Consider the following 13,715-nt stretch of genomic DNA (forward strand, 5'->3'; position numbering starts at 1 on the left):
TTAGTTTAATGAACAAATATTCAAGTGCAACTGAACAAAATGAAGAAATTAATAGAAGCACAAATTGAAGTTCTAACTTCGAATAGAGTTTTATTAATAACCAAAATTTCAATGATGAGAATTTTTTAAATACAATAGATGCAAATGATTTATTGGTCTTGAAAAACTTCATCCCTTCAACAAGAGTGTTACTAAAAAGACGCAATAAACAAAATAATCACATTTATGCAAAAATGGGCAAAAACGCATAGAAATTAATTTCATTCAAATTTAAACTCTTTTGGTTTTTAGGGACATGAAACTCTATCCATTTGTGTGATGTAAAATTTTCTCTGATCCATAGTTTTGGAGAAAATCGAATTCGAAGTTGAAACTTCGATCGCTTTTCGTACAGATATGAAAGCAGATTTTTTTATCAAACTTATTTTACTGATTCGACCATTTATGATTAACCTGAAAATGCACTTATTCTGAAAAATAAAATTTTGGGTTTATTGCAAAACATATAAGTTCGATTTTCATTTAAACCGACTTTTTTCTGTGACCGTATGAGTTAGAGGACTGAAACTTATTATTTGTTGTTGAAAATTGTTTCTTTGTTCCATGTATTGAATACTCTTTTCAAATCATCAACAGTTCTCTTGATTTTGGCCATTGTTTTTGAAACTTTTTGCCTCGATATGTCGAGAATGGCCAAACCTACAGTCATCATTCTTTAACTAGTTTAATCCTTTACTAATTAATAATACAATAATAATTAAAAACATTCCCTTAGCGCTTTCGGGTTATGATATTTGGGCTTTAAATGTGCGTACAACAACTTATTAAACAAAACAAACTCATATTAACCCATTTCTTGGTAAATAGAGCAATTTCCTGGTTTAGGTTGCAAGTGAAATGCAAAAGTTACTGCGAAAAGCTCGAAAGTTTGAGCTGAGAGTTGAGACTAAGCACGTTTGTAGGGACATAAAACCTGAGTCCACAGGTACTAATAAATGATTCCTCCGATGGACAGTTCTCGAGAAAATCGACGTTAAAGTTGAAACTTCGAACGCCTTTTGTACAATTATGGAAGCAGATTTTTGCATGAAACTCTATTTAACTGATGTAAATTTTGATGGTGAACCAGAAAATGCATTCATTTTGAGCAATAAAATTTTCCTTTTCCTTTAAAGCATATAAGTTCGATTTGCACTTAAACCGACTTTTTTCTGTGACCGTATTAGTTAGAGGACTGAAACTCATAATTTGTCAGTAAAAATAGTTTGTGCAAACCATGGATTCAATAATTTTTCCAATTTACCAGTAATTCTCTTGATTTTGGCGATTGGGCTAAAAAACTTCAAGCCCCAATATTTCGAGAATGTTCTACCCTACAGTCATTATTCTTTAACCAACCATTAGATTTTATTAAGAGCTATGGTATATGCAAATTTTAAATTATTCAAGGTTCTGTAATAAAAGATATAGCATTGTATTATTTAAGATTTCAGGATTGAGGTTTGGTTTATAAACTTAAACTGTTACTCAAACACAGATCTTATGTGTTAGAAGGATATTCATCATTAAATGAATTATTTCAGATTTCATTAGGTATTCAGTCATATCATATTATAGCTCTTAATAACACCTTATGTTTGGTCCAAGAATTATGACTGTGGGTTAAGCCATTCTCGAAATATTGGGGCTTGAAGTCTTTCAGTCCAATGGCCAAAATCAAGAGAATTACTGATAAATTAAAAAAAGTATTTAATTCATGGTTTGGACAAACTATTTCTACTCACAAATTGTGAGTTTCAGTCCTCTAACTATTGCGCTTACAGAAAAAAGTCGGTTTAAGTGCAAATCGAACTTATATGCTTTAAAGGAAAACGAAAGTTTTATTGCTCAGAATAAATGCATTTTCTGGTTCACCATCAAAATTTACTTAAGTTAAATAGAGTTTCATGCAAAAAATCTGCTTCCATAATCGTAATAAAAGCGATCGAAGTTTCAACTTTGAACTCGATTATCCCGAAAACTGTATATCTGATCAATTATTTATTAGTACCGATGGACTCAGTTTTTATTTGCCTACAGACTAACATAGTCTAAATTTTAATAGGCTTATTTTTCATCCGTTTATGCACATTTTTCTTGGTGCATTTGTTCAATTTGTGTAAAATTGTGCATTAATGTGACAATTGTGTTAACTGTGTCTTTTTAGTGTTATAAAAAACACAAAATACCAAGTTTTTCAAGAGGAAATCGTATTCTATGCCAAACTTATAGATACAGAGCCAGAATTAGAAGCCTACAAACTTATTAAAGTCCCTAAGAAATACTGGGAACGAATACCATGTCAAGTTTCACGTCCAAATCGATCGCTTAATCGATAAATATAATTTTCAATCTGCATTTAACACTTAATACTCCATTTTCTTGCAATTTTCAACAAATTTGAGGGTACACCTTTCATCAGACTAAGTCCAGAATGACTAACCTGAGTGAATAAATTATGGGACTTTTTGCAATATATCTGTATGGTTTTAAGTCCCATAATTTATCCACGCAAGTTATTAAATACTTTTATCCTTATCCTTTTGTCCTAAAGTATATTTTTGTCCAAACTTTTTGAACCCAGAGAAATTAGAAGCTAGAGTTCTTTCCTTGACGTATACATTTTTATATTATAATGACCTGAATTTCTCATAGAACGAGCTTGGGGAGAACAGTTTTCGTGTTTCCTGACGAATTCGAGATGTCGTTTGCGACCAGCTTGGATTAATGCATTATGTTTGCCATAAAATAAAATAAATCTAGTAGCAAGTAACCTTATTTAGCATATCTGATGCACGAAATTCAGTCTACTAATGGAATTAAATCAATCAGAAAAGTGCAAGCTTTTATTTTCTAACTTAATTTTCTTTAAGATCCTTATTAAAATCGTTATTGGTACATTTTAATGTATTAGTATTATTCATTCAGTATTAGTTAGGGGCCCTTTAGCTTCAGAGCAATACTAGTTTTATTTTTTCTAGTTTCACATTATGAATAATTTGAATTGTTTGTTATTGAAGATAGTGAACCCGAATAAATGAAACTTAATTGTTTGATAGGAACAGATTTTGTTTATTAACTGATCTCAGAAAGTAAATATCATTTGTAGTTGCACTAAAATTGTTTTCTAAAATGGTTAACATATTGGTTTACAATTAAATATTCAATTGACTGTCATTATAGCCAAATAAATGCAAAGAGTACTGCCAAAGGCTGGAACATTTGAAGTAAAAAGTTGAGACTAGGCTGGTTTGTGGGGACATAAGTCGCGATACTAATAAATAATTGACCCGATGGACAGTTTTCGAGAAATACAATGTTATAACTCGATTTTATCGAAAACTGTGGATCAGAGAAACATTTAAATCGATTAAATGGATAGAGTTTTCATTCCCCTACAAACCAACAGAGTCTAAATTTGAATGAAATCAATTTTTACCCGTTTTTGCCCGTTTGTTTAAATTTGTGCATAAATGTGACAATTTTGTTAATTGTCTCTTTTATTGAACATTACTGAAATATTAACTAGTTCAAAGTTATCCGAAATTTTTAACTATATTCAGTGGCTATATTCGGGAACTTGGTTGATAAGAGCAATAAAATTTGTAAGGAATTTAGAAGATTCAATTCATAAGACAAAATTTCGAGGACATAGCCAACTCAGATTATTTTTATATCAAGATAGCTCAAATTTTAAATTCGGGAAGCATTAATATCAAAAGCCAAATTTTATTGATTTTGACTGGAGATTTATAATGAATACAATTAACAGAATCAATCAAAAGAATTTATTTGTATATTAAGGAGGATTGTTATCTAATTTTAACATAGGTATAACCATGATCGAGTTTTTAACTTCTTTGAAATTCCACCAGCGACCAAGTCGATGCTCTCTTCCTATGGCGGCAACTAAAAAGTCTCCATCTTGAACAAATTGTAAACTATTAACAACACCATTCTGTAAGAGCATATGTGAAAAATAATGAAATAGAATATAAGAATACATGAAAAAATGGGAAGTAAATTTAAAATTAGTGCCATTTGATGATAAATTTTTATTGGATGTTGAAACTTACCACAGGAATGGTGAAAATTTCTTCGAATTTTTTGAAACCTGGTAAACATTTCCAGACACGAATAAACCCATCTTTTGATCCTGTTGAAAATGTGGAAAATGGTTAGTTAAATGTAACGCAATTTAAACGAAATTAATTTACCTGTAGCAAATAAATCTGTGCTATGAGCTGTGGCTAAGGATACAATCCAATTCGGAGTGGAATTTTCTTCACCATGCGCTAGTTTTTTGGAGAATAATGGTTTTTTCTTGTGGTTCCCCCAAAGACAAATCATTCTGGAAAAATGTTAAAATTAAACTGAAAATGAGAAGAGAAACCAAATTTAATAGATTTGAACCTACCCATCATCGCCTATTGAAATGAAATGATCTTCATTGATATATTTCACATTATCGATTGACCCTTCATGCCCATGAAAAACTAATTGAGACTCTTCTACGATTTTCCAAATGCGAACTGTGAGATCAATACCACCAGAAGTGATCGGCTTTTCTCTTAATCCACAATCAATTGATGTCACTTTATCTTGATGACCAAATAAAGTTTCTACATAACACAAATCGTCAACATTCCAAACTTTAACTTGCTTATCTGCGGCACAGCTATAAAGAGTATGAGCCGATCTACGGAAAACGAGGCCAGTTACTTCCCCACGATGGCCAGTAAATTTGTGTAAAAATGTCATGTCATTCGTGTTCCATATATTAATGATTGAATTTTTGCATCCAGTAGCTAAAAATTTAGAATCACTAGTAATTGCAATGGCATTAATAATATTTGTATGACCAACGTGATTTTCCGTTCCTTTTCTTTCACCAGGAATAGTTTTCACTCGTTTGAATGTTTGAGCATCCCATTTAACTATTGAACAATCTTTACTGGCTGAATAGATGAATTTTCCATCAGAGGAAACAGCTAAACAAGTGACTGTCAGTTTATGACCATTTTTAAGAAACTTTACGTTATCAAGGTCCGGTCCGGTCAAAGTATCGGCTACTTTTTTGATAACTTTAAAGGTCTTCTCATTCTCTTGAGTAGAAAATTCTTGCAGGTATTGCTTGGCTAGCCTCAGTCTTTTCTGAGCTGGAGTTTCCTCTAACTCTTCTTCTTCTTCTTCCTCCTCTCCATGATCATCCGATTCATCAGAAGCACTGTAATCATCCAAATCATCAGTTTTGATCTGCTTCTTTTTTTCCAACTGTCGTTTTTTAACTGAGAAAATCAAACAATTGAAATGTTAATAAACAAGCACAAAATAGAGATTTATTGTAATCGTAATAGCAAAATCATACTTACTCATGGCAGTTAATTTAGTAAAACTTTAAAGCAAATAATAGAGTATTTAAACTGTAAATATTGTAATCAAAATACACAAGATTTGGGTTTCCCAGAGTTTCCAAAAAGCATGCTTTTCGTTTCTAGCATCACCTGGGTTTTTTTGAGAGCGCGATATTTCAAAACATCATTCATTTAAAATTGATTTATCAAATTAATACGTTAATTTTTGTCTCATTTTGGCACAAACCTTTCAATCAAATCACATTTTAAAATAAGCAAGCAGTTGTTAATTAAAATACAATCATTTAATTAGTTAATCAAAAATTTATCCCCACAGATGGCGTCTTTAAATTGTTGCTGCAAATTTTTAGTAAACAATATTTACATTTAAAAAATCATGACACAGTGACATCGTTCAATTTTTATTAATTTATTATTTTGATTAATTATCCGAGAATTAATCTTATTTCTTCAAAATCAAAAGTAAGTTTTTCATGGTTGAATCTCAGGTACACAACTCATTGACTTATTTTCTTATAACCATCTTTCTTAGTGACTAGACGTAATGCAAAAAAGTCTTCCACAATTGGATTAAACGATATTGGCGGATTGAAGGTTCAGATTGAAAAGCTCAAAAATTTAATCGAATTTCCACTACTTGATAGAGCTCATCCTCACGCTGACGATCTAACAAATGGTATTCTTCTATATGGACCTCCAGGAACTGGTAAAACAATGGTTATTAAAGCATTAACAGAAGCATTGACTCCGAGAATCAACTTTCTCAATGTTTATGGTGATATGTTATCAGACAATCCAACTAAAGAAGCCAAAGAAACTCCAGATAAAGGAGCTAAAGGAGTTGTTGAAGTTTCATATAAATCAAAATTAGATCGACTGTTTAAACGTGCTATCGAATGTTATCCCAGTGTTATATTTATCGATGATATTCATTTGTATTGTTCAAGCAAGAAAACTCAAACCGAGAAAGAAGTTAATTTTTTCAAAACTTTGTCTGGCTTTTTCGATGACAATCGTAGATCTAAACGCATCGTGCTAATTGCTGCTACCAACCAAATTGATTCAGTGCATCCAGGATTAAGGAGACCCGGTCGCTTGGAAGAAGAGATTGAATTTCCAGTTCCTTCATCTCTCCATCGTATCGATATTTTAAATAAGATATTCAGCAAAGTTAAACATTCAATACCTTCAGAGGTCTTAAAAAGTACTGGCGAAAACACTTTTAGTTATACTGGAGCTGATCTTGCTCGTGTTTACCGTGAATCATTGTATAGCTGTTTAACAAGAGAATCTGATACAATCGATGAGAATGATCTTAAGAAAGCTGTTCGCCGAGTCCGTCCCAGTGCAATGAAAGAGATTACTTTAGAAATACCTAAAGTTTATTGGTCTGATATTGGTGGTATGAAAGAAGTCAAAAACAGGTTACTGCAAGCAGTTGTATGGCCACTCAAACACGCTGAAGCATTTGCAAGGGTTGGTTATAAACAGTCGAAAGGCATTCTAATGTATGGTCCACCAGGATGTTCAAAGACTATGATTGGAAAAGCTCTAGCCACTGAAAGTCAACTCAATTTTATCGCAATTAAAGGACCTGAACTTTTTGATAAATATGTCGGTGAATCTGAAAAGGCTGTGCGAGAAATTTTCAGAAAAGCCAAACAAGCTTCTCCTTCAATTTTATTCTTTGACGAGTTAGATGCCTTAGCATCAGAGAGAGGAGGTGGTAGTAATGCATCAGCTTCATGTTCAGTTGGTGATCGTGTTTTAGCTCAATTGTTAACAGAAATCGATGGAATTGAAGAATTGGATGGTGTTACTATCGTAGCCGCAACGAATAGACCAGATAAAATTGATGTAGCATTACGTCGCCCTGGTCGTCTTGATGTAATTATTTACGTTCCATTACCAGATAAAGCAACTCGTAAAGAAATTTTCTTAATAAGGACTGGTAAAATGGCAGTTTCTTTTGAGGTTACTGAAAATATTGAGATTCTTGCGGATAAAACTGCTGGTTATTCTGGTGCGGAAATAGTTGCATTATGCCAAGAAGCCGCTCTTCTAGCTTTGACTGAAGATATTAATGCCAAAGAAGTTGAAATGATTCACTTTGACCAAGCCTTTAAAATTGTTTTACCCAGAACAACAAAAGAAACAATAGCTTTCTATGAGAGATTTTCGAACTCTTCCGTTCAGCTTTCTAACGCTTCTGGGTCATTTGAATTGTCGAATCATGACGCTCATAGATAACTCCATCTTAAATATCTCAACTTCCTATTTACAAGTAAAACTTGTTTGTATGGCTAAAGACACGCCTTATCTAGTCTGCACAACTGCGGACTAGATAAGGGGGAATTGTAAAGTAAACCAAAATAAATCTAATAAAGGCCTGTTTGTAAAGATAAGTCATTTCAAGTCATCTGGTTGTTGACTCTACTATTTGCTTCCTTGATTGTTTGACCAAATTAATTGTTTCCTACATTATGGATACTGTTTCATCGCCTCTAATCTACGCTTCAAGGTCTGATGAAATGGAAACATATGCATCAGATACAGATGAAAACGACGAAAATGATGAAAATGAGGAGAATGATGAAAACTGTGACTACGATGACTATTATCGTATGAGTGAATTAGAAAATGAACTAGATTTTCTCCAAGGAGGTGCTCAATGCAAAGATCCAGAGTTTTTTGAATATGAATGTTTGCCCATTCAAGAAGTGGATCAATTGTGGAATGAAACTGTTGAATATATCTGTAAAACTCTCCAAGTTAGCCCGTCTAAAGCAAAGGTAAGATGATCTTTTATCTTGATTAAATGTTATTTTCGATAGTTGTAAGACTCGAAATAATATGCTGCTTCTTTTAATTTGTTTACATTTCTTTCATTACAGGTGTTATTGTATCGTTTTAGATGGAACTTGGAAAAAATCAAGGAGAAAAAATCAAATAGTGCATCTGATGATGAAACAACCAATGAAACTGATTCCAACTTTTATTCTAATGGTACTAACGAAGAACTTGAAGGAACACAAGACCCCAAAACTTGTCCAATTTGCCTTTGTTCAGAAAGTTCGGATTGTATAGGACTCGCGTGTGGTCATCTATTCTGTAGTGAATGTTGGACATGCCATATAGAAACTCAAGTGTCTGCTGGTGCAACAATAGGTATTGAATGCATGGCCCAAAAATGCAGTGAATTGGTACCAGAAGAGTTTGCTTTAGAACATATTCAACAAGACGATTTAAAAGAAAAATATAAGAAATTCGCATTTGCTGAATGCGTAACATCTCATCCGGAATTGCGTTTCTGTCCTGGCCTCAACTGTAATATAGTAGTAAGAGCACGCGAAAACAAGTCCAAAAGAGTTATTTGTAAAATATGTAAAACGAGCTTCTGTTTTAAATGTAGTGGTGATTATCATGCTCCTACTGATTGCAATATAATCAAAAAATGGTTAACTAAATGTGAAGACGATTCTGAGACCGCCAATTATATATCAGCCCATACCAAAGACTGTCCCAATTGTCATATTTGCATCGAAAAAAATGGTGGATGCAACCATATGCAGTGTACCACATGCAAAGCTAATTTCTGTTGGATATGTTTGGGTGATTGGAAAGCACATGGCAGTGAATATTATGAATGCTCTAGGTACAAAGAAGCTACCAATGAAGATGGTCAATCAGTACACAGTGCAGCTAGAGAAGCTTTAAAAAAATATCTATTCTATTTTGAACGATGGGATAATCATGCCAGAAGCTTGAGACTTGAAAAAGAAGCTCTAACTCGAATTAAAGACAGAATCCATCGAGAAGTCATGTCTGGTAAAGGCACGTGGATCGATTGGCAATACCTCTTGGATGCAGCTGCACTACTGGCCAAGTCACGCTACACTTTACAATACACTTATCCATATGCCTATTATATGGACTCAGGACCAAGAAAAGCACTTTTCGAGTATCAACAAGCCCAATTGGAAGCTGAAATAGAAAATCTTTCCTGGAAATTGGAAAGAGCTGAAGCAACAGATCGAGGAGATCTAGAAAATCAAATGGATATTACAGAGAAGAGGAGAGCGACTTTATTGAAAGATTTTCATGCTGATTAATTAATCTTCTTTTTCTAAATCGCGAATCTCTATTTTTTTGCAATTCCAAGACGTTGCAATTTTAATTAAAAGACCACGAAATCATAGGAAATGATCTTAATTTTAAATCCATACTTTCTCATCGTAAATTTTGCTGCTTATTGATAATTTCATTAAGTTATTCTTGATAATGTAATAATAAACCATCTTTGGTATCATATTTGAACTTTTTCATCCTCATCAACAGCAATTTTTAAGGTATCATCATATTCACGAAGTGAAGAGTATCAGGTTTTGTTATAAAATGCTGATCAATAAAAGTTTTTGTCAAAATAAGAATAAAAAATAGTTTTCTTTTTCTTTTCAGGTGATAACTTTGATTTTGAGTTCGATTAGGTTGATAATAATATCACTGGGCCTGGACATTTTTGTGTTTCTTCGTCTTTGTGTATCTTCTTCATTTTTTTAGAACCTTTTTCGCTGCTTTAATCAGTGGAACTAGGGTTTTCAAGTTGTCTGCTTTATCCAGAAAAGGATGTTTCAAAAGTTCCAAAGCGGAAGCTCGCTTATCCATATCCACCTCTAGACATCTATTGGAATTAGATAAAGAAAATTGAACAGAGGAAATTATAATTTTTGAACTGATAGCTAGTTCAAGGTTAATACAAGTTTTTTTTGTTGCTGTTAGTGAATTAATAGTAATAAAATTACAAACCGATCTAGAAAATCTTGTAACTGAGGAGATAATTTTTCTTTATGCCTAATCTCAGGTTTACCATGAACAGCAATCAAATAAAGGGCACGAATTGGATTCTCATTGATATAAGGTGGTTCCCCTTCAACCATTTCAATGACCATAATTCCTAAACTCCAAATGTCTATCTTTTTGCCATATTGTTTACGATTGACTACTTCAGGAGCCATCCAATAAGGCGTACCAACCATGGTTTGACGTTTTTCATCCGGTGAGACTTGAGCACAAAAACCAAAATCGGTAACTTTGACAGATCCATCCATTCCAAGTAAAACATTATCACTTTTAATGTCCCTGTGAATGATTCCCTGAGAGCAAAATCAATTTCAAAAAGAGTTGGTAATTTCAAAATCAGAAAATTGATGTAGAAAATTTAGCTAAAAAAGGATTTTAAATTGTTTTCCTCTCTCTTTCCATCTATCTAATTTGATCAGAGAATCAAATCAAATCAATTAGAATACAACAAGGATACAACTGTACAGATTATCACCGTTGATTAAAAACCACTCTAAAATAGAGGTAATCACTACTGTTATTTGCATTAAAGTTAATTATTGTCATTGCTCCATAAAAGGTAATCCATCAGAATATCAGAATCTACCTGATGCATTGAATCATAGACACAAATTGTAGATCAGTTGTGTGTCATTGCTGGTAAATTGTACATAAAGGTGAAATTATATCAAGTTAGATAATAAATTATCTCAATGAGAAAGAAAAAGAATGAGCATTCAAGTTATCCTCATGTTTCTCTATTTATCTACAAAAAGTGTGTACCATTATGATAACCTCTTGTTCACCCGATTTCCTCGCCTCAATAAACATTCTCACATTGTTATGACATCAACATTTACGGATGTAACAAACTGTTAGTGACTAGTTGAGTACCTTAGAATGAAGAAAAGCGACTGCTTGAAGGGTTTCACGACAAATTGCGGCCATTTGTCCTTCCGACATCTCTGTTTCAGTGACAACATCAGTGAGTGCCCCACCCTCGAGATAATCCATAATAACCCAAAGATCATCACCGACTAGATAACTGTCCAAGTAATTTACTAAATTAGGATGCCTGTGTCATGGATACAAAGAGAAAGATAGAGAAAGAAGATTCAGAACAAGTAAAAGATATTAAGTCACGAGTTTTTTTCAGTATTTTCATTGCTTGTTAAGGTGAAAATATCATTTTATCATTCACTCACGTATTTTCACTCATAACTTTGATTTCTGTTATGATAAGTTCTTTCTTCTGCTGCTTTGTCAAATCCATGGTTTTTATTGCAACTTTTGTGTTTGTAACTCTGTCATTGGCGGTGTAAACTGTTCCTGATGCACCGGATCCAATTTTTTTCAGAAGTTGATACCTTTCTTTAGGGTCACCAGGATTGACAATAGCGCGAAGAGCTTGCATCACTTCTTCATCGGTCATTTCAATCTTGGGTCCTCGTTTTTTTCTCAACTGAGGCATTGGAGGTTTTTGAACCTGTTTATGCTGGTGAAGTTGTTGGTGTTGTAGTTGATGGTTTTGATTAATTTGCTGATAATGATGACCTTGTGGTTGAGTTTGAATTTGTGGCGTTTGATCTTGAGTTTGCTGTTTGTCAGTCTTACTGGAACCCGATTTGGCATCCTTTTCTCTTTCAGCTTCTTTTCGTTTAGCTTCAAAATCAGAAAGAAGTCCTTCCGCTTGCACGATAACTTTATCCAAGTCTTTAGTAATATCATTAATGATTTGTTGATTGTCCTTTTTGATTTGATTAGAATTCTCACTGTTTACATCGGTGACCACAACATCAGGGTAAGAGACATCATGTTTGTTTACATCATTAGATGTTTCTATTTTTTGATTATCACTGTCTTGGATGAGGTCTTCTTGGCTTGACTTGAAAGATCCATCAGATGATCCATGGTAACCTTTAGGTCCACTTGGACCCCACTCCCTGTCTTCTCTTTCAATTTCTCTTATATCTTCATCAATTGTCTCTTGGGTTGCTATGTATTTTCCTTGGTTGGCTTTCTTTTTAATTGAATGGGTGTAGTATTTGAGGACATCAATTACAACTTTGGGGTTCTCATGCTGTTCACTATTGGTAATATTGCTGGCTTCTAACAACTTAACCCAAGCTGGAGGTAAACCTTCAATTTGACCAGTTTGTTGATTTACATTACAGTGAATGTGATGTTTAACTTCAAAAGGTTGACCAATATCAGATGCTCGTCCAGTACTGGATATCGGAGATGTGGATGCTTTTTTTTTACCACTCCGTGGATTTAATTTACTTAAGAACGAATTCATGATATAAAGCTGAATTCAGTAGATTTAAAGGCGATTAAAAAACAGGAAAAAAGGCAAAAAGATCACAATAGATAGAAAAAAAACAAGGCAAAATGTTGGTACTTGAGAATTAAGGCCTTGAAAAGCGGGGTTTACACTAGTTTTATAAAAACGTTGTGATTGGTACTGAATGGGATTACTGGCACATAAATAAATCGATGGTGATGAACATGAAGATGAGAAAGTAAACCTCAACTTAAATGGTTAAAAGATACATTCAATAAGAGCAAGGGACAGCAATTAAAAGTTGCTTCAGTAAAAAAAATAGTAGTTTCTGGTGGCTGGTTTAAAAGAGAGAGAAAGGCAGAGCAAACCGAAAGGGAGAAAGAAAGAGATAGTGAAAATTGTTGATAGTGTAGCTTACTAAATGTTGTATATATCTTGATGGTTGGTGTGTTGCAGTTTAAAGATTATAGTTGATAAGTGAATAATGAAATGACCAACTTCATGGTTTAATTGTGTTAGTACAGTTGTCAGAACCGTGATTTAACTTACATTAAGTTGCGATGGAAGAAGTGAAATAAGGAAAAAAAAGTAAAAACAATTATATTATTAACCCGTCATGATTGAAGTAATCCGTTTTTTTCTTTCTTTCAAATGTGAAAAAGATAAACGTTGTTTTATTGTCTGAATTGTTGATGTTCCATGAGTAAAATGACATGGGAAAAGTAGGTGTTTGTTGATAAATAGAAAACAAATTAGTTGCCAATTACACTTCCATGTTATGTAATCGTTTCTCATCTTTCAGCAAGTTCATTTTTCGACTTATCTTTGATCCTAGCCATGCTAATCAATGGAAATCGGCCGTTAAACAATTAAACAAAACATGACTAATTCAATGCAATAGAGAGGGAAAATTTAAAATAAGCAATCTTTAGGTCTAAATCACGGAGTGTGATCCAAGTCGTATCTTGATAAAGATAGAGAAACCATTAATCCTTGCTCCATTGTTTATAACTTTAATTTAGTTTATTTGTTTAAATAGTCTTAAATTGTTTCAATAAACATCTAATACCGATTATAAAACAGCTTGAGATGTTTTCTCGCCAATCTATAGATAGAAAGCCGTTAACTGTGATTCCTTGATGTGATACACGACAAGAAGTTTGTCAATTTTTGAAAAA

The 13,715-nt window shown here is 33.1% G+C and overlaps 4 protein-coding genes across 4 annotated transcripts; 2 read left to right on the forward strand and 2 right to left on the reverse strand.

The window, feature by feature from the left end:
- Positions 1–3,748: 3,748 nt before the first annotated feature.
- On the reverse strand, positions 3,749–5,503 carry U3-55K (U3 small nuclear riboprotein factor 55K). Its single transcript, XM_015931302.3, has 5 exons — positions 5,412–5,503; positions 4,457–5,327; positions 4,257–4,390; positions 4,116–4,195; positions 3,749–3,997 (listed from the first exon to the last, which is right to left on the reverse strand). Exons 1-5 carry the CDS (start codon positions 5,413–5,415, stop codon positions 3,839–3,841), a joined length of 1,248 nt encoding a protein of 415 aa, XP_015786788.1. The 5' UTR covers positions 5,416–5,503; the 3' UTR covers positions 3,749–3,838.
- A 286-nt stretch (positions 5,504–5,789) lies between these two features.
- Positions 5,790–7,819, forward strand: LOC107364022 (ATPase family gene 2 protein homolog A). The gene is made up of 2 exons (XM_015931297.3): positions 5,790–5,876; positions 5,947–7,819. Coding segments are annotated over exons 1-2 (1,719 nt in total). The 5' UTR covers positions 5,790–5,875; the 3' UTR covers positions 7,665–7,819.
- Positions 7,820–7,831: 12 nt separating this feature from the next.
- Positions 7,832–9,725, forward strand: ari-2 (E3 ubiquitin-protein ligase ari-2). Its single transcript, XM_015931298.3, has 2 exons — positions 7,832–8,206; positions 8,309–9,725. Exons 1-2 carry the CDS (start codon positions 7,898–7,900, stop codon positions 9,524–9,526), a joined length of 1,527 nt encoding a protein of 508 aa, XP_015786784.2. The 5' UTR covers positions 7,832–7,897; the 3' UTR covers positions 9,527–9,725.
- A 113-nt stretch (positions 9,726–9,838) lies between these two features.
- LOC107364021 (serine/threonine-protein kinase PAK 3) lies at positions 9,839–12,837 on the reverse strand. The gene is made up of 4 exons (XM_015931296.3): positions 11,459–12,837; positions 11,148–11,328; positions 10,221–10,567; positions 9,839–10,095 (listed from the first exon to the last, which is right to left on the reverse strand). The coding sequence occupies exons 1-4, from the start codon at positions 12,550–12,552 to the stop codon at positions 9,963–9,965; spliced, it is 1,755 nt and encodes a 584-aa protein (XP_015786782.1). The 5' UTR covers positions 12,553–12,837; the 3' UTR covers positions 9,839–9,962.
- Between the last annotated feature and the right edge of the window lie 878 nt (positions 12,838–13,715).

This window comes from Tetranychus urticae, chromosome 3 (genome assembly GCF_039701765.1).
Source record: "Tetranychus urticae isolate SD_2017Ah chromosome 3, NJAU_TeUrti_SD_1.0, whole genome shotgun sequence".
NCBI classification, from domain to species: Eukaryota; Metazoa; Arthropoda; class Arachnida; order Trombidiformes; family Tetranychidae; genus Tetranychus; species Tetranychus urticae.